General features: G+C 39.1%; 1 protein-coding gene across 1 annotated transcript in view; it reads right to left on the reverse strand.

Annotated features, from left to right (window-relative positions):
• The window catches only part of LOC138019210 (uncharacterized protein KIAA0825-like), a 42433-nt gene that overhangs the window by 4825 nt on the left and 16709 nt on the right, over positions 1 to 20899 (reverse strand). The window contains exons 6-22 of the mRNA XM_068865928.1: positions 19020 to 19066; positions 18004 to 18147; positions 16710 to 16828; positions 15229 to 15379; positions 12773 to 12963; positions 11346 to 11490; positions 9908 to 10044; positions 8370 to 8460; positions 8205 to 8256; positions 7195 to 7399; positions 6662 to 6725; positions 4870 to 4922; positions 4091 to 4224; positions 3360 to 3467; positions 3167 to 3219; positions 1307 to 1457; positions 542 to 650 (exon numbers count right to left, since the gene is read on the reverse strand). Coding sequence (XP_068722029.1) covers positions 542 to 650; positions 1307 to 1457; positions 3167 to 3219; positions 3360 to 3467; positions 4091 to 4224; positions 4870 to 4922; positions 6662 to 6725; positions 7195 to 7399; positions 8205 to 8256; positions 8370 to 8460; positions 9908 to 10044; positions 11346 to 11490; positions 12773 to 12963; positions 15229 to 15379; positions 16710 to 16828; positions 18004 to 18147; positions 19020 to 19066 — 1954 coding nt within the window. The remainder of the gene's footprint in view (positions 1 to 541; positions 651 to 1306; positions 1458 to 3166; positions 3220 to 3359; positions 3468 to 4090; positions 4225 to 4869; positions 4923 to 6661; positions 6726 to 7194; positions 7400 to 8204; positions 8257 to 8369; positions 8461 to 9907; positions 10045 to 11345; positions 11491 to 12772; positions 12964 to 15228; positions 15380 to 16709; positions 16829 to 18003; positions 18148 to 19019; positions 19067 to 20899) is intronic.

Genomic DNA, 20899 nt, shown 5'->3' on the forward strand with positions numbered 1-20899 from the left:
TGAGTACTTAGATTCTAAAAAATCTTACACTGCTGTCCTTTTCGTACCTGTGGGGTGCGATTATTTTGGTCAACACTCAGAAAAAGGATCTCTGAGCGGTTCTCAACCACGAAGACCGCGAATCATATAGACCTGGGACCAGTCATTCCGAAGTAATTTTAGAAATTTGAAATTTCATATGATCTCTGTCTCAACCTATCAGGAACAAAACCGAACCCCGCTGTGATTTGCGTGCACCCATTTTCCCGAAATGGTGGGTCACAAATGTGTACCTCGTGTGCAAGGCGTTCATCAGTCTTAAGAAGACAATTGTGACAAACAAACCCACAAAAAAACTATACCCTTATTCTTTAAATAATTTGTTTGCACAGAGAATTTGACGCATGCATGGGCCGAAGCAGGAAAATACCATAATACTCTCTGTTCTTCCCCCAAATTTTGAATAACCATTGTTTTTGCTTTCTTTTGGGACCATTGTAAGTCCCAATAGCAACTCTTTGCTTCACTCCTAAGGTCACGCTACAGTGAACATTTTACTTACTGGCTCGCAATCTGGGCCTTAATTTGTCCGACTTTCCGATTCAGCCAGTCCCGTTTGGAAATCAGCAAAGCGTCAATATCCGATGGAAGATTAGGATTCCTCACACCACCTTTAAGTAAAAAAAAAATCAAAATCAAAGTCAAAATCTTCGCGCTATCCACGAAGGCTTTATTGTTCTTCCTTCGAAGACGTTAGAAATTAGGTTTTTACGTGAAACGGGAAACGGGAAGCGGGAAGTGGGAAACGGCAAGCTCACTGCTGCTTGTCATAGAAGCATGGAATTTCTCTTATTTTAACTCGTCTCTCTTTTTTGAGAAGTTAAATGATACGTGTAGCTAACAGTCAAGAAATGAGCTTATGTCGCACATTTTTGGCTAAACGAAAATTTTAGTCTTACTTGCGGTAAACGAGATGATAAATCTCTCTACTATTACGGTTGGCGCACCATGAGCTGGTCAGTCAACCAGTCAGTGGGTCTGTCTGTCTGTCTGTCTGTCTGCCCGCCAGCCAGCCAGTCATTGAGTTAGTCAGTCTGTCCTTCTGTCAGGCAGGAAGGCAGACAGTTAGTCCGTCAGGCGGCTAGTCAATAAACCATATTCGTATCAGTGTGGCAGACCGTCATATAGTCCGTCATTTGTTCAGTAAATCGGTCACTCAGTTATCCGCGCACTCAGTTAGTACGCCAGTCAACCTGTCAATGTGCTCACCGAAGCGCGCCGAATTTCCACGCTGATGACTTGTCGATATGAAACACTAAACTCTAACCTTCAGTTCTTCCGAGGTGAACAAGAACATGCCACACCACTTCACCAAACATGGCAATACTTCTTTGCGTCTCTGGGCTCAGCTTAGCGTCACAAACGGAACAAACTCTGTCAATATCCATGAGCCATCGAAACAACAAGCTCGCCAGAACCTTTATCAAGAAATGACAACAGCGGTTTGTTTTGCAGGCCGTGGTGAAATGTTTTAAAACGCAGCCACAAGAGATTTGTTGGTTTATCGCAGAATGGAAACAATTTATTCCCGACAGTAAAATGAGTCATCTTATACACCTTTGCAGTATTTAAACCCCCCCCCCCCCCCACCCCATTTGCTGTATTAACCTGTAGCTGTATCTTAATGAAAGAGAAATTAAAATAAATACAAGGCACTCGAGTTACACTCCCTACTACGGTTTCTGTGTAGCAATCCCAATCATAGTCTTCAAATGATCGATTCTAGTGTTGTTTTCATGATGAACAACCTTACTCCCATACTCAGCGTTCCCACAAATTTAGACCTTTGAATGTTTGGTTTTCGGCTTAACCAGACCCGAAAATCTCGATTCCGTGTGCATAAATTAAGATGGAAAATACGAGAGCCTTGAAGGGGTGGGGTTAATAAGATGAACCACTGTTTACTACTGTTTACTAAATCAAAGTATTTTGAGCACCTTGCTGTTTTTTTTCAGTTATGCAGAATTTCATTTGATAGGGTTCTTCAAATTAGAAAAAACATGGGGAAAAAGTGAATAGCATTTTCAACCTCACACTTCAAAGAAGCTGCAAACTTGTCCAGCTCTCGAAAAGGGTCGATATGACATGTTTTGATAATTTCTTTACTATTTTAAAAATGACCTTTGATTTGAACAGAAAACAGTGATAAACAGCGATCATGCTCAGGCAACATCTGATCATATCCATAATAATAGCATTGTTGGTTTGACTTTGTAATCAACTGTATAGTGACATAACCTCCACCTCAATGGGCGGTGATGACATCACCCCCAACCTCATTGGCTCCAGGTCAAGCCATTGTTGTTTAATAATGTCAGCGCCTTCTCATTGGCTCTAGGGCTAACCCATTCTTCCTTTTGCTATAAATTTGAGATACTACCTGGATGGTTGGGTGGACATGTCGCAGCACCATGCAACAGACATTTCTCGTCTCAATAAAGACTTAGTACCCTGCTTGTCATCATAGTCAATAGAGGGGAATGGTTATGAAACCCGACAAATTTCTTTGATCAGTGTGTGTTTTTGCTCTCTTTTTTGGCCTTGACCGCGCACAAAACACAATAGTTGTTTACTCCGTATTGAGGAAATAACCAATTGAAACGTGTTGGTTACGTAACTCGTGCATAGTGTATGAGCGCAAAACAAATGATTGTGCACGGTCGTGGACTTTCCAACCTAAATCTTGGCATCTTTGGTTGCTCCTTTGTTGTTTGTCGAGCTTCCAAACCATTTCCCTCTATGTTGGCATTCAATCCTAGTGTACTTACATGTTCCAACAAGTCTTGCATCTCAATAAAACTGTCACGATCCGATCAAATAAGGTTTGCATCTTATTAATCCCCACCCTAAAAATATCTTGTTTTCCTTTTTTAATTTAGGCACACGGGATCGAGATTTTTGGGTCTGGTTGCCACAACTACCAGTTCGAATAAATGTATTGTTGGATTTCACATGACGTCACGGCCGCCATGTTGGTTTCCCCAAACAATAAAATGGCGGCCATGTTGGTGTCCCGATACAATCCTCCGGGAATTGAAAGCTATTATTATCTTAACGTCTTCTTTTGCTTTCGTTGAAAAACATGGCTGTTGATCACGTGAGTGAAACCCAAGAATAATACGTTCACCTTTATGCCAGCTGCTTCACTTGATAAATCTGTTGACTTCTGATCCACCGATTCTGAAAGAATTATGGTCAACCTTTAGAGACGGTCGAACGGTTTTAGCGGAGAAACATCCATTCGCCAAGACTGAATAACGAATCTGAAATAGGAGCACATGAGCCAAAGTAGGCTACTAATAAATTGATCAAATACATACCTTGCAATTTGTTCAAAAACTGACACATGATTTTAGGAATGGCGCAAAAGTGGGTATTCATTTGCTTCAGGAGTTCCTGAAGAGAGCTGTAGAGAGCATCGGTTAAGCCTGCAAAAAAAGACAGAGTTTAAGACAAAGGGGGTTGAACAAAAAGGGGCAATCCCCATTGAAGCGGTGATGGTGAAACGCAGTGTTACCCGCGTCATTATATATACACTTCATACACCAGCGTGACGTCGACACTTGTCTGCCCTCATCATTCGCGTTCTTAGGAACAACCTTTGCTGTAAACCCTCTCCCATCTTTTTTGCCAAAGTGTCCAAAATCTTTTCGTCAAGATGGCAGATAACCTAAGCAACTGAAGGGAATCTAATGCTCCATGCAAATGGACGCAACATTGTTGGGTGTTACGCGTTGCGTCCGTCTGAAACTGGTCTAACTTTTGAGGCAACAATTCCCAACATTTCTTTTGTTCCGTGATCGCCGAAGGGTAGCCCAACAATGTTGGATCCGTTTACAAAGTTCTTCCAACATTGTTGGGCCACGCACGAGCATTCGATAGGGTCTCAATGGAGATAGCAACTCATTAACCAGTTGAACACAAGACGACAGCGGAATTTTGTAAGTTGTTGGGAATTGTTGCGTCCCTTTGCACTGAGCTTTTAAAATCGAATGGAATGCAAAAGGTCAGATCTAGCTTTTCTGTCGAAGGTATGAATAAATGAACTTACTCTTGGTTTCCCGTGTTTTCGGAGACTTCTTTCTTGGGCACCCGCAGGGTAAGGCACTCATGGATGTGAAGTTGTAAGTTTTCGTCACTTTCTTGTCTTGTTCGCACAAAAGCAACAGCGATGGGTGCAGAAACCTGGCCAAACAAGGAATGAATACTTTTATTTAATGGTCATATCTTTCATCTTTCCATCGGCAAGGTCATCTTTCAGGGTGCCGGCCTTTTGAGAAGAAAGGAATTTCCTCTTGAATGTTGAAATTAGGCATTAACACTTCAGCCACAAACTCATATCGAAACTCCAGCCGGCAAACAGCATGGAACGAAGGAAGAAATAAATTCTCCCAATACTTCAAATCATAGGAGAGAATGGTTCCTGCTTTAACAGGTAATTGGGCAGATTTCTTTACTTCTAGCGCCAGCTCTTAAAACGACGGATAACTATATCCAGTGGATAAGTCACTATCCAGAGTATAAAATGTACTTCACGTTGAACGTTATCGGCACAATTTTCTTACACGCCCTTTCACTAGATGTGCTTAGAGTGTGTACATTCACAGTTACGAGGGCTAATACTGAAATCACTGCAAAAATTAAAACTGACGGATAGGGACTTATCCACCGGATGAAATTATCAGGCCTTTCAACAACTGGGGTCCGATGCATGCATGTCAACTTTCATCTCTTGGTTGATTCCCAACTGGAATATCACTTGACAAATGGAGGCAAATAGCTATTATAAATCATAATTCATTATTAAAATTCTCAAAACTGCGGGCTCACCTGACAATATACGGCTCAAATGTCCTATACATGCAGTCCAGCCACACAGGGCTCTAAAAAGTCAGATAAGTACAAACAAGTCGGCATAGGGACTACAAAAATTGTCTTGGAAACTGAAGAAAATGTTTTTTTATTATATACTCAAAAGAATATCACATACACATAACTTTATTGAAATTCACACGTTCTAAGAGGTGGTCTGGGCGCCACCGTCACTGTAATCCTTATTTCCTGTAGGTGTCAGTCACCGTTGTTGACAAGACTGACAGTTTTCAAATTAGGTAGTCATGGCATTGGAGACGTCCTCCACAAGTTAGATTAATATGGTAACGTATCCGTGAGGACAGACTATAAATAATCAAAACTACAGCAATGATGCAATTGCGCAATTGAACTAAGGGTAACACCATCACTACTACGGCACTTTATATTAATGTGGCTCAAACCAGTTTCAACACTTTCAAGAGACCTTGTTATTGACCTTCCCACCCTGGTCAGAGTTTTTCTAATCTCTGTCCTTGTGTGGACCCATTTCCATCAGTAGGGCTAACGCTCACATGGTTCATAAGGGATAGAATTCTAGCACTTCACATTACACTCTAATCAGTTAAGTCTGTTCAAATATAAGTGCTACACGGCTAACGTTTGCAAAAACGTAATCCTTCCTTGTACTTGTACATGTTCATTGCCGTGACTTTAACATCGTCAGTTCCCACGGCCTGCTCCCGTCTGACCTTGTAGCTCAGTCGGTAGGGAAGCGGTGATCTTACCCGAAGGTCGTGGGTTCATTTCCCACCCTGGTGACCTTGTTATTGACCTTCCCACCCTGGTCAGAGTTTTTCTAATCTCTGTCCTTGTGTGGGCCCATTTCCATCAGTAGGGCTAACGCTCACATGGTTCATATGGGGTAGAAAACTAGCACTTCACATTGCACTCTAATCAGTTAAGTCTTGTCATTAGAAGGATTGACACTACAACACGTTATCACGTGCAGCAATGTTATAAGGTACCAAGTGAACCATCAATTATTGGTGAACAAGATGCAGTCATTTTTATGACGTACCAAGTTACCTTGGCAACAGGAAACACTTGCAAAAACACCCTATATTTTGGCTTTAGGGGGGCTCTGAATCCACTCCACAGAATTTTTTTAAACTTTGAAGAAACTTTCATTCTGGCATGCTGACTACATTTCAGAAATAAAAACTGGGGGTCACCCAGTTTGTTTTTGAGATATGAACAGCTTAAGCCAAAATATGGGGTGTTTTTGCAGGGCTTTCCTGTTGCCACAGTAACTTTTTATTTGACAAAAACGACCGAATCTCTTTCAACATTAGTTGGAGTTTGGTATGGTACCAAAACATTGCTTCTAATAAGAACGTTTCTCTTAAGTGTTGAAACTGGTTTGAGCCACCTTAACCCTTTAATTTAATTAAGGCCCGAGGGGTCCCCTCATTGGCGAGTAAAATCGTCTGGCGTTAGACAGAGTAAAATCAGAAAGTGGCCACTGGGAGTTAAAGGGCTAATGGGAGTGACCGTAGATGTTGTTATGTCAATCAATAACATTTTTTCTGTCTATTCAAAGGCAGTTCAAATTAAGAGAGGTTATTAAAAAAACCCAAAGTGTTCCAACGGGCAAGTCCACAAATGTGTTCCTTTCCTCTCTCCCCATTTAAGAAGCTGGTATCGACCAAAAAAGTGAGCTAAACGAATTTATGGCATAAAATCTACAGTGAACAAAATGAATAGACCATATTCGTATTAATAAATGATAAGAACGATGGGAACGTACATCATGTCCACCTGAAATCTTCAACCCTGATGATGCAGATTCAAAAAGCTTCCAGCTATCCTCCCTTCGACCAAAACAGAAGAATAAATAAATATCTGATCATAAAATGGTCCAAGACCACCTAAGGCTAAGCACATCCCAAGCCATCATCTTTACAGACCAGAAGAATAGGAGACAACATAGCAACACAATACACAACAAAGCCAAGGGAAAATTTCCTTTGACAAAAATGCAAAAGAATGCGATCATTTATGACTCATTTTATCTCCTAAACGTTCTACAAGAGAGTTGATTGAAGGTGTATTGAAACGTTGTAATTAGACAATCAGTCAATCAGACACTTGTTGAAAACCCCAGTTTAAATTACCAGGTTATAAGATGTCAGTAAGGAAGATCGTATGCAAATTGGGAAGCCTATACTGTGTGCACTACACAAGAATCTCACAAATTCTAACCACCTAAGGGCACTTTGAACTTTGGGCAAATACAATAATTATAAGCGATTTAGATTTGAGTCTTGAACCTCTTTATACCTGCTGACCATGGCCATCAAAAAATTGACCAGACCAGGAGATTTGTTTGAACACTGGAAGAGAATGTGGTAAAGGGCACAGACCACGCCTTCACTGAACTTGTTCGAGCTTCCTTCGGATGAACTCGACTCTTCTTCATACCAGGAAAACATCACATGGTCAGCACTCTCTGCAGCATGAAGTGGCGATCGTAGAGCAGAAAGGTCTGAAAGCACATTCAAAACATCAGAGAATGCTATGTTAACAAGCTTGTGCATTGAACAGGGAGATACAGCATTAGCTCGGAGACAAGTTAGCTTTACAGTGCTACTTTGCGCAGCTTATTAAAGAAATCAGTAGAATGTGCCATGGATCAGGAGATTCTTTTTAATGACAGTAAGACATATCTGAGGTGAGGTGCACTTTCATCTTGACATGATTTGTTTGCATGGTTGATATTGTGCCGTTTAGTGGTAATGAGGTGAGGTGACACTTCGGTCATATCAATATGACGGCCTCCTTAAGGCTTGAGGAACAAAGGAACATCCAGTTCTTTTTGAGAACAAGGGATATCTTCGAATTAAGTTTAGTGAACAAGAAAACTGTTAAGGTGTAATCGAAATCAAGCTTTAAATTACTGATTTTCCGCCGTTTGCTAACATAACAGTTGGAAAACTTTTTGTGATAATTTGATGTTTCCAAAAAAACACTGATGGCCATTTCTGGTCATTTTGACCTACTGAATGTCCTTTTCGAACCAAGGGACCACAACCAGTGACAAACTTGGGATGCAAGACAAAAACCTGAGAGTAAGTGAACATGACAACCTGTAATATAAGACCTAGGAGACAAGGAACAGAAGTTCTAAGAACAGGGAAACTTGACAAGAATACATTTTGAAGAAAACAAGAATTCTTTCTGGAGAAAAAGAGGAAAATGCCCCCCCCCACCACCTTCCAGTATGTAGAACATCTCAACATTTGTCTTACAGATAAACATAAACAATAAACAAGCAAACAAACAAAAATTACCTCCATACTTGACAATTGTCACAGGGAGTCTAGCATTTCTGCTGAGCAAAGCCTAGAAAATGATGGGGAAGCAACTCACAAAAAAGAGCTAAATATCTTGATCATTATTCAATCACAGTTCTATCTAATAATGACATTCAGGGACATGGCAAATCACTAACGTACTTGCAAGAAAAGCGGCCACTTGGGAGAAGGCTGGTTAACAACAAGTTTGTAAAGGACAAATGTTGCTTGTCTGTCTGTAAGAGCAGCTAACCTTGAGAAAATATAAAGAAATGATGAACATCTAGGTCCAAACAAATAAATAGATAAAATAATCATAATTACAATTTTAATTAATTACATATTTGAGCCTAGGAGCTAAATAAACTGGTAGGTTTTCGAGTTAGCCCCTACCCATTTTGTTTTAAGTCTAACGAAGCGGGTACGTTTTTAACATTTTTAGGAATTTTGTGCCATAGATCAGTAGCTACATAAGATATGGACTGTTTGCCTATAATTGCACATACCCGTGGCTTGTGAAGAGTGTTTTAAACTGCGTATCTAGTATTATAGGCATGACCACTACTTGCATATCGCGAAAAATCTTGAAATATATCCGGTAATTCATCTTTATGCCATTGGCAAGTAAGTTTCAAAACAAAGAAACCAAATACGTTTTCCACTGTGAGAATATCAAGTAGATTCAGCAAAGGTAAGGCGCTTACAGTATTGGGCCCGTAAGCTGTAGCGAAGAAAATGAGTCTGACAACATGGTTTAATTTTGTTTGCAAATTTTGAAGGTGTGTTTTACAAGTACTTCCCCACGATAGAATGCCATGTGATATATGTGGATAAATGATATTATTATTATAGTTGTTTCAGTTGTTCCAAGGATAAGTAATGTAAGATTGATATAATGCCTGCGCGATTCTTGACTCGATGTACGAAATGTGATATTTCCAGTTTAGTGCATCATCAATTAAAACAACTAGGTATTTAATAACGGGGAAATGTGTATTAAAGAATTGTGCGCGTGCCTGGAAACAAGTTTTTGTGTTTTTGTTGCACGCAATGCAATATCTGGTCATTGTATGACTCGGTATAAACAGGTCTTAACAGGTTAATTATATAACTTCATAACTCTCCCAGTATTATTAAGAAAAAGTACTATTTTTTTTTTAAATTCCACCATAGAAACCTGAAAAGCATCTGTTTACTGGTTTGACTGAAGTCAATGCTGTTATAAACAGTTCTGAAAGTGAACAACTATTCTTCGATTGCACTTAATCATAATTAAGTCTGGGTCTTGGAATGTGGACTTTGGACTTCCGAATTGAAATTAAAGGCAATGGGCTACCCGTAGCCTCTCATTTAAAGGAGTAACACACTCATTTTTATAAACGCTCCTTTCAGTGAGAAGCTGAACATCAATTAATTTGATTCAATCTGTTTTTTAATAACAAGAACAGTAATTCAAGAAATACAATGACATTGAGTTATAGAAAGTGCCAACCTGCAATAGAGAAAAAAATCCAATCAAGGTGGGTCAGACACCCTAAAATTTTAATCTTATCTTAGTGGTTGGCAACAAAAAAGGAAACAATCCCAAGAAGCGACCAAGTGCTGGTATGTTTTAATCTTATTTCCGACCTATTAAAGGTTTTTGCCAGACAGATAGTGTTGACAGACATTGTATAAAAAAAACCCATCTATCTCCTTACCTCCCCTCATGGCTTTTGAAGACCTCAGGGCGTAGCCATGACAGCCAAGCAGTTGCTGAATTTGTTGTGTCCTCATTGGATGACCCTTCATCCAAGACATGCGAGCATAAAGTCTCCAATGGACAAGTAACCACAGTCTGTAAGTAAAGAGAGAACATTATTCTAAGCGAGTTGGAAGACCCAACATTCTGGTAAAAAGTGTGTAACAGCTAGGAATATATCTTTTTGAATGGGGGTTATAAATTTGTTCAAGAAAGGTTCCATAATCATTATGATACGTTTGGCAAGGTAGGTAAAGCAAAGTCTGCTATGAGCCTAGAAGGCACATCAGGCCAGAGCTTATCTCCAGTTTCTTTAGCCTGAAGCGACTAGGAGTATTTCTACTCCCCCCTAGACGGGATGCCAGTCCATCGCAGGGTTACCCCCAGCATTAAATTTACTGGTACCCATTTATACACCTGGGTGGAGAGTTAGGCACCATGAGAGTAAAGTGTCTTGCCCATGAACACAACACAATGCCCCCGGCCAGGACCCGAACCCGGGCCACTCGATCCGGAGTCGAGCACTCTAACCATGAGGCCACTGCGCCTCCCACGATATTTTTAAGCCTAGATAATTACAAAAAAAAACTGTCTTAGGCCGAATTTGATGTATATTCTCTTTACTGTACCTATATATATATATATAATATAGTGTAAACTCTAAATTAAGCGTCCACCCTCGGGGTAATGGCTAATGGCCGCATAATGGAGATGGTAGGTTCGTCAGAAATTAGCATAATCTTTAGTAGAAACGTCCCTTTATTCTAAAACAAACACCTTTAGAGTCTTGTGACACCTTTTGCACAAGAGACAGCTCTAATACCGAACAAAAAACAGTACTGTTAGGAAAAAAAAACATATTCTCCTCAAAACGTTGGGATGAGGTTCCCCAACTTAACATGAACAATCTAAACTATGCCGTAAACTGAGTTGATTTTGTAATCGGAAAAGGAGGAAATGTCGGTGACTGAAACGTTGCATTACGGGTCCATAACTATTTTTAAAAAATTCTTGCAAGGAAGTTTGTGGGAAAAAGCCAAACTAAGTCATTAAACTCTTAGTGGCTGCTTAATAGAGGTGAAAACAATAGGAGAACTCTAATTGGGACATTCAAAAGGTGGCAGCGGGCCCTAAATAGAGACATGATTTACAATATTATTCTACAATTATTTCGGGACTTTGATTACTGGCTGCTTTATAGAGGGTGGCCGCTTAATGAATGTTCCACTGTACATGCAAGTTAAGGTCATTGCCCACCATAAACATACACCTCAACTGAAGAAGTCAGATAAAATTAATGTAAATATTTTCTGAGGGGAAACTTCTTCTCACCGCATTCTTATACACTGTTGTTATGGAGTTAACCATTCTCTAAATGATATACAAGTTGCTCTTACCAGTGTGGTCAATAAACAAGAACACAGAGTGTGAATGGCTGCAAAAGGAGGAATGGCACAGCGAGAGTCCAACAAGCACCTCACCGAGTCACAACAAGACCACAAGAATGACAAAGTACACAGCAAAATGGCCGTAATGTCTGATCTGAAAATAGCGACACAAAATGTACCATTGTATTCTTTTCATATCGTGTGGAAGACAATAATAATTTTTATCAGACAATTGAATTATTTAACTATAAAAAATTGTGAGAAAATATATTTACACATGCTAGAAACTTTGTTAAAAACGACGACATGTCGACCTTGGCTTAACATCACCACCAAGTCTTGATAATGATGGTCCACTCTTATTTTTGAGTTTGGTATTTTGCCTGTAGGTAAAAACGTTTTTTACTAGGGATGACATCTTTGTTTTCAAAATTGAGGACACTCATGGCCAGGATAAAATACAAAATTGAAGCGTCTGAAATCATCCTTAAACAAGTACCACTTGTTCAGAATGATACTTTGACACATTAAAACATGAGTGGTGTTTGATTGTAGTGAACAGATCTTGACACAAGTAATGTAAAATACTGTACATTTTTTGCTCATGACATTGTTCTGAGTCCTGGTAAACTTTCATACCCATCTTTAATGTTTAATTAACCCTTTGACTCCCATGAGTGATTGAAATGGAAATTCTCCTTAAAATTTCAATGAAATGTCAGTCAGACAACTGGTAATGAGAATGAAGATTATTGCAAGCTTAAGAGGCGTGATCTTGATGATATGACAACAAATTCTCTTGACTACCCAACAAAGAAATTCATTGTACTAGTTAGGAGTTAGGAGAATGAGTGTTTCAATCTTTGGAACTCGTCTGGTGTGTAAGGGTGCATATAAAAAATAGGTCATGGCCCACCATATTGCGTACCCTATAATAATAATAATACTAATAATAATAATAATAATAATAATAATAACAACAACAACAACAATTTTACTCATTTACTTCAATGAAAGGGAAAGATACCAGAGGTTATCCCTATGAGCCACGGTATCCGCCGCAGCCGGAGGTAATTGACTGAGAGTGGATTTTGATGAGGGAGGAAAACCGGAGTCAGATTGAGATCGACTGAAACTCAGCCCACATACGACCCGAGGCCAGGGTTGAACCCGGGTCACAAAGGTGGGAGGTGTGGTTGATAACCACTAAACCACCCTGACTCCGCATCAACTATCCAAAGTTTGGCAAAGTGACAAAAAACATTCTCTGTGATAAAGTACTGAAGGGAAAACAGTAAGTGTATGCACCTAAAAATGGAGGCAACCTAGTTGACGGTACAATTTTCCCTATTGGTCTCAAGAGTACCAATGTTATTGGGAATTTTACTGTTTCTAATGCCACACAATTAATTTTTATTAATTACTGGGAAAGTTACCTAAACTGTTTGATGCGCCTGCTCGAGGGTGTTGCTCGGCCATATCGTGTTGTCAAGGTTACCAAAGAGTTTTTCAAAATAGATGAGAACAATTGCTGAGCCTTATCAGGAGGGCAGTAATACCACAGATCTTGACAAAGACCTTGCAGATGAAAGTTCCACATCTGAACAGAAAATGAGCATCGTTCATCCTATCCAAACATCAGAATGAATCAATTTTTCACAGTTATCCAGGTGACCTCAGTAAAGAAGTGAGATTTATAAAAAAAAGATGAAAGCAAAAAGATTGTTTGTTACTGAATATAGATTGAGAGGTGTTCCCTGGCCAAACTTCTCCTTCAATGAAACTATGTGGGAGGAATTACTTCCTTAGCTCTCTTTCCGCACGTTTTTTGCAACTATTTCAGGAAACGTTACTTTGCATGTGAGAAGGTTGGTGCAAACAATATGATTGGATAAGAGACGAGAGAACACTATCCAATCCAACTGAACTCCAAGTTAGAGTCATGCATTTTTGTATTGCAATAAGAAATTCTCTATTACCAACAAGCCCACTTCTAACACAACCTACCTACATACTTTATTTATCTACATCTGATAAATATTTAGTATTACAAATTACAATAAAAATTATAACTAAGAACACTGTTTTACAAAGGGAGCAGGCCTGGCCCAGTGGTAAGAGCACTCGCCTTCCACCAATGTGATGCAGGATCAGTTCCAGGATTCGATGCCATACATGGGTTGAGTTTGTTGTTTCTCCACTCTTCTCTGAGAGGTTTTTTCACAAGGTACTCCGGTTTTCCCCTCTCCTCAAAAACCAAGATTTGATTTGATTTGTTCTGACGTCAGTTGATTTGTAGTCTCTCCAATTAATAGAGCACTTGTGCTTGGCTAAATAACCTTGCAACTTAAATAAAGTGATTATTAATTCTTACTTCCACACAGCCTACGTATGCTGGGTTGGTCCTAGAAGCAAGTTGCTACCCGCAACCTAAGGTCCTAGGCCTCATTCATATCTAACCTGTTTCTGATTATTCTCACGGTCTAAGTACGGTATTTTTTGTAATGTTTCCACCATTATTACTATTATATACCAATCTCTTCCAAAAATCCGTTTAGTCTTTTTGATACAGTCCCCAATGCACCAACAACTACTGGTAAAACTTATTATTATTATTATTATTATTACTCATTCCCTACTTTAGCCAATGATATACAAATCTCTCTACAAGTTTCATATAAATTGGCCTCATTCAAAATTTAAAAGTGACCTTGAGAAACTACTGCCACTGCCACTGCCACTGCCACTGCCACTGCCACTGCCACTGCCACTGCCACTGCCACTGCCACTGCCACTGCCACTGCCACTGCCACTGCCACTACTACTACTACTACTACTACTACTACTACTACGACTACTACTACTACTACTACTAGCCCAAGCCTGTGTATGAGTCAGAGAACATTAAAGCTTATTGGGATGTCCCTATATATGCCAATCAACAAGAGGTCAGATGCAATAGGGTGGATGCACGTATTGTAAATCATAAGTGCAAGAGAGTTGTGACTCTGGAAATGAGTTGCCCGTGGGTTAACAATCGAAAAAGAAAGGATGAGGAGAAGACCCTTAAGTACGGCCCCCTTCGCTGGGAACTGAGGCAGCAATTCCCAGGGTACGAGGTGAAGCAATATAACATCATAATGGATGCCCTCGGGGCGGTGGTCATGGGAGCTGGATGTCACGATGTGTGAGATCATGGTAGGCAGAAGCACAGACGTACTGCGAAAGATGCAGACGGCAGTGCTCTTGGGCACGTTTTTATCGCCCGGACTTTCAAGGTTGCAGTCTGAGTTTTAGATAGAAAGAGGATCGTACACACAACACAGCTTTTTAGGATTATTTAATATATATTATAGATATTTATAAAATAATTAGGATAGTATGTGCACTCTCATTGGTCAATCGCTGGGTTTTAGATAAGAGAATGGAAACACAGCCGTGACATCACACGAATTTCGATTGGTTATGTATTGTCAGACGCACGTTTTGATTGGCTGGTAGAAAAAATGAGCGCGTATCAAGAAAATCACCATGGGTCCCAGGTCTCTCTTTTCTTTCTTTTTTACAGGGACAGTACTTTCCTTAGTATCTTTGCTGCCACCAGCAATGCTGTTTTCTGTATCACTTCCAATCTAACATTCATGCCGATATTATTATCATTATCATTATTAAGGTTGCCATGTGCAAGCCTAACTGATGTAACTGTTGTTATAGAGCTGGTCAATTTCCCACTGAAAACGTCCAAAGAGATTTTACCTCCAGTACATTGACTGGCAAACTATTCCACAGTTATAGTACCCTGCTATACCCAAGACCAAGCTTGCAGACCAGCCCATTGAGTACTTCTAATCTTTTGATGGAACTTACAAGTAGTGACAAACATTTGCATTACCTCAAAGAAAGGCCTTTTCTCAGTCCAGTTATGGCTGTGGGCATCTTGTAAAATGACTGTGCACATCACATTATCGTGGTAACTAGTGATCTGGTCACTAACACTATCCACAAGTTCACTGAACTGATGGAGAAGCATAGGAAAGGGGCGTCTGCAAATTTTGGGAAGAAAATTATAAGCAATTTCACCTTTTATTTACTGTTGATCTTATGATTATTTAAGCATTTCATCCCACCAAATTGTAACATTCACTTCAACTTGAACCTGCAAGCAATCCTGCTGTTCACGCTTATTTCACTCTTAAAATTGTCATTTTGTTTTGCAGTCATTTAGTTTCAAGTTGATGCAGGGGTTTCAATAACTTCTGAAATAGCCGTCCATGATAGCCCATTGAAGGCGGCAGTTTGACAAGTTTATGATAGCATTTTTAGTGAAAATCAAGGCAAACTAGCCGGCGGTGTGAGGCAAAGCAAGTGGCGGTATACTGCTGGTAACTGGCTTCTATTGAAACCCCTGTTGATGGCATTTCATTTTGGATAGTACACTATCATATATAATAAAGAAATGTTCACTTGAACATACCATTCAGTGGCCTGACTTTAACAAATTCCCTGTAGCTTATTGGCAGTAATATTATTATTATTGGAAGGCCATAGGATGGACTCCAAATGTGCCTGAGACATCATCAATAAACATGACCCTCTTCGTAATAAACATTTTTCATGCACTGCCGCATGTATGGCCAGTGCCCTATTCACCAAATTACACAAGTGCACTCAGGTCTTTAGATTTTAAGATTATAGAAAGAGATTTATGCCTCGACCATTTAAGACTATTTGTGTTCAAGAAAAAACTAGCATTTTTTCTTCAAATAAATTGACCACACAACAAGCCAGTATCTCACATACTGTATGAATCAAGAAATGATTCATCACTTTAGGGCAGAGGGTTTGGAAAGTACAGTTGTATTCAAGGAGCTAAAGAAGAAGAGGAAGAAGAATCGCTTTTTTTCAAGTCCCAAGCCTACATATGTGTTTGAAAACACATACGCTGCTACTGCACATGTCACATGATATTCAGGTGGCTGCAATCAACCCAAAGCAAACTATGGCAGATCAAATCAAAAGGTCCATTAATGATGGAAGGAAAAAACCATAAAACTTGGAAAACATCCTCTTTGAATGGAGCTAAGATCTGACAAACACAGTGCATGTGTCATCATGTCTGGTAACCAAACCCTTGACAAGTACATCCCTAACGGAAGAGTGGTCTAAATAATGCACCATTAACATCACTCCTTGATGGCCAATTTGATGCTCCCAGAGAACTTGCTGTGATACAAATTTCTTCGCTTCAAAATACCAAACGTAGTTCTAAAATAACGAAAATATGTTCATGATAAAATCATTGAGGTCTGTACCAATACAAGGTAAGCAGTAGCCTCCGTGACATTTCAGAGGCCATGTAATGGTATTATGTACCTTGGTTCTGAGCCCAACACATCTTCATAATACACCAAATGGTTTTTGATAAACACAGCACTGCTTAGAATAGCATACAAACAGTCCAGGCTGCAGAGCTTGGGGACATCCAATTGTACCTAAAATAAGAAATCATAACAATAACAAGTGATGAAAACAAGACGGTCATTCCTTAGAACGCTACATGTACATGGATTGAAGCCTAATATGAGCAGTGAGTAGCATAATATGAATTTTCTTAGGTGTGACTGTCTCATTCATTCAGCAGGAGCAAGGATGGCACAGTCGGTTAGTGTGCGGCCTTGGTGCAAGAGGTCCTGAGTTCGATTCCCGGACCTCGCATCCTTGTTTCGACTCCTTTCCTTTCCGTGTAGCTAAGTAGCTTTAAATACCCGTAAAACGGAGCACTGATGGAGAGGGGGGAGTAAAATGAGTGCACCGTCGACCTCAGGTTTGTCAGTTGAATTACTGTTACGAGTTATCGACGTTAAATAAGGTCTACTCTCATTGACTTAATCCATCAAAAACATCTCATGTCTCGCTTGTCATTCCTATTACAATTTTGTAGTAACAATATACCTTTTAATATCGTTCTACTCTTGAGAGGAGGAGAGGCTTGAACTAGTTGAATTGAGTTTGTGCAGTTTGAACTCTTCATGTGCTTGATCTGTCTGTAACCCCCCCACCCCACCCCCATCCCCCCTGCAGTTCAGTTTCAATAAACAGAAGGGCCTGTTTTTCTGGCCCTTTCCTCTACCCTTGGTTTCTGAGTCTCTCACAAGAGTTACACTTCAGTCAAAGAACTAAGACAGGTAAAAAGTCACCTGAACCCACAATCCTGGACATGGATTTGATGGCATGGATGGGTTAAAGAAATGTCACTTTATCTAAGTGCCTAATACAAGTCCCTTTTGTATACTTCAGGCCCCAGTTGTTCAAAGGATGGGTAGTGCTATCAGAAGGATAAATCACTATCCAATGGATAAGTCATGGCGAAACCAATTATGACGCTATCCATATGGATAGTGATTTATCTAGCGGATAGTACTATCCATCTTTTGACCAACTGGGGCCAGAAGACCATATTCATAAATGGCGGCTAAGTAATTATTCTTTTGTCTTTATGCTGATCATCCTAACTAGCCTCGTAAACACGAGCAAAATTCAAAATAATTTTTGTTCCAAAGTGAGGCCACTTAGGATGATTAGCACAAAGACAAAAGAATAATTTCTTGACCACCATTTATGAAATATGGTCTATACCCTTCCTGTAACTCTGGATACTTAAAATTACCTGTGTTAATCTTGCATGGTAAGACTTCAGGCAGGCTTCCAATGAATCAACAAATGATGACTTGACCACTTGGAAAAGTTTTCCACCATAGCTGCTTGCAAGTGGTAGGAACTCATCAGCCTTTTCCATGACAACAGCACAACACTAATATTACATCAAGCAACAATTGAGTACAGACAAAAAGAATACAACATAACTGATGCTTTTTTAAGAAATCCAATACTTAATCTCTTTTAAGGTTAGCGTTTTACATTAATTCTACAACAATGGCATAGCACAAGAACAAAGAGATTAAGAGGAAGCAAATCACTTTATCACTGTCAAAATAATACAATCAAACCAAAGCAAACTAAGGCATGCACATGCTCAGCTGAAACCCTTCTGAGCCTCCTTAATGCTAAAAGCAATTTTACAGTTACATGCAAGGGCTTTGCAGCCTGATATAATTTCATGTACATGTATAAATGACTTTTAGGCTCAAAGAAGGTTCTGGCCTTCACGTTGACCTAGATGCAACCCATTGTGGTGCATGATAATAATATTGACAGTTATGATATGTGTGTATCATACAAGAGAGAAAGTAAAATTTATTTTATGTAGTCAAGTGACAGTTTACATCTTTAAGGCAAGATGACTAGGGCCAAATTGCCCATATCATCATATTTGAAGCTATATTGTTGATACATTATTTTGTGATATTTTTCAATACCAGTATTGTTTACCATTTTCTAAAATTAATGGTAAGTACATTTTAGTTTGCCTGAGCAGTTTGAAAAGTGGGAAATGAAAATGGCAATTGTTTGTGTTTGGTTTGTTTAATCCCACAGATTACCTAGTTTGACTTTTCTGAGCATCTTTCAGTAACTTTGAAAATAATTTTGCCAATGGAACATGTGTATACATCCCATTTAGAATTTTCTATTTGGGAGTTTTTGCTTGCCATTTGAACAAAATGCAAGCCAACCTGTTCATGCTTATAACTACAAGTAGTAAACAACTCATGTCTCGTAATTTACCTTGGAAATTCTCTTGGGATAATCTTGTTTACCTCTAAAAATGTCATCTGAAAATGAAATTGACAATAAAGTAAGAGACCATTCACTAATTATGGGTAAGGGGACTGGAAGAAAATTGTTTCTCCCCTTAGTAAGAAGAAATAAACATTTCAGAATATCTTGTACTCATATGAACTTACCTCATTAAAAATGACACCAAGAAATTAGAATTTATGTGACAGGTGGCACAAGAAAGTGATCTCTTAATGTAACAACCATAATTGCTCAGATGATTTTGTGAATTAAGACAACAGATCATTTTACATTTCTGTGCTCAGTTACCAGGCATTTGAATAAAAGCGAGGCTGGAGTTGACCTTGCTTTGATATTAACACAAACCTTATTGCTTTTCTTAAAATGTAAAGCATGTTATTGTAATGCTAACAAGTTCCTATGTACATGAGAACAGAAGTGAAGCTTGTATCAAAACAAGGTCCACTCCAGCCTCACCAGGTAACTGAGTACAGACCTGTAAAACGGTCTATTATGCTAAGCCTTTTATTTAAACAAATTTGGATGCAGATATCTTGAATATAAGAAGAAACATGCTTGTTAGACCAGCTCTGCCGACTAAATCAATAACGTACACAAAAATCAAAGCTATTGATCTACGAGTATTGTGTGACGAGATGTCCACAACCAAATTATGCCACTCTTAACGACCTTGTGGAATGTTATAATCTAACTCTGTCTAACTCTCTATCATTAATCATCATGCCCCATTACTGACAAAGGCATTTACAGTCAGACTTCTTGTGTCTATGTTCAACAATGACATCAAGAAAGCACATAGGGAGAGATGAAAAGCGGAAATAAGATGGCATCATACTCTTAGCGTATTTGATGCTAAGGAATTTAAAGCAAGGAAGAATTATACAACACATCTGATGACCACTGCACGTCAAGAGTTTCTCAGGGACTTTATTGATACAAACAGTTCTAATCAGAAGAATCTATTATTGGCTATAAAGAGGTTCTTGAAACAAGATCCGTTTCTACCGTTTATGGATAAACTGACATTTACAAAACAGATGGGTAGTTTCTTTGCTGAGAAGATTAAAGCGATTCATTTAAAGCTTGATTAACTATCATCAGCATTGGCAGATATCTTATTAATAAGTAGCACTGCTGAATCATGGTCTGGTACCTGGATGGATCAATTTAAACAACTAATGAAATGTGAAATACGCAGACTCATTGGAAGCTTGGAAACACGACTTGCGTACTGGACCCAATGCCAGTGTCTTTGGTAATTGGATGTACCAAAGTACTTGTTCCCGTTCTCATGAAAATTATAAATTTGTCCCTTGAGTCAGGAACGTTTGCGGACAACTAGAAATGTGCTCTCGTCAATCCACTGTTGAAGAAGCCTGGCCTGGATCTGGTTCTTAAGAATTACCGACCTGTCAGCAACCTCCAATACATTTGTACGTTTCAAAACTTATCGAAAGAGCTGTCTTCAATCAAGTACATGATCATATGGTAGACAATGGTATCTATCCTGTTTTTCAATCTGCTTTCAGACATAACCATAGCACAAAAAATGCACTCCTTAGGGTAAAGAATGACATTAGTGCTTGCGACGAATTCACAACATGTTACTTAACTGAATCTTACTTGACTTAAGTGCAGCCTTCGATACTGCTAATCAAAAGAGATATATAATTGAAATGACTACATGCTGTTGTTAATAACTGTTTAATGACCACTGTTGAAGAAAGGGTCTGTAAATCATGATGTATTTGAAGGACCCTTTCGATATTTGCAGTGACTATTCTCATAGAATTCAAGTAGTTAGAACAATTTTTATTTCTTCCTGAAATGTACTGTTTCTAGAGTAA

The sequence above is a fragment of the Montipora capricornis genome, chromosome 2 (genome assembly GCF_036669925.1).
Source record: "Montipora capricornis isolate CH-2021 chromosome 2, ASM3666992v2, whole genome shotgun sequence".
Classification (NCBI taxonomy): Eukaryota; Metazoa; Cnidaria; class Anthozoa; order Scleractinia; family Acroporidae; genus Montipora; species Montipora capricornis.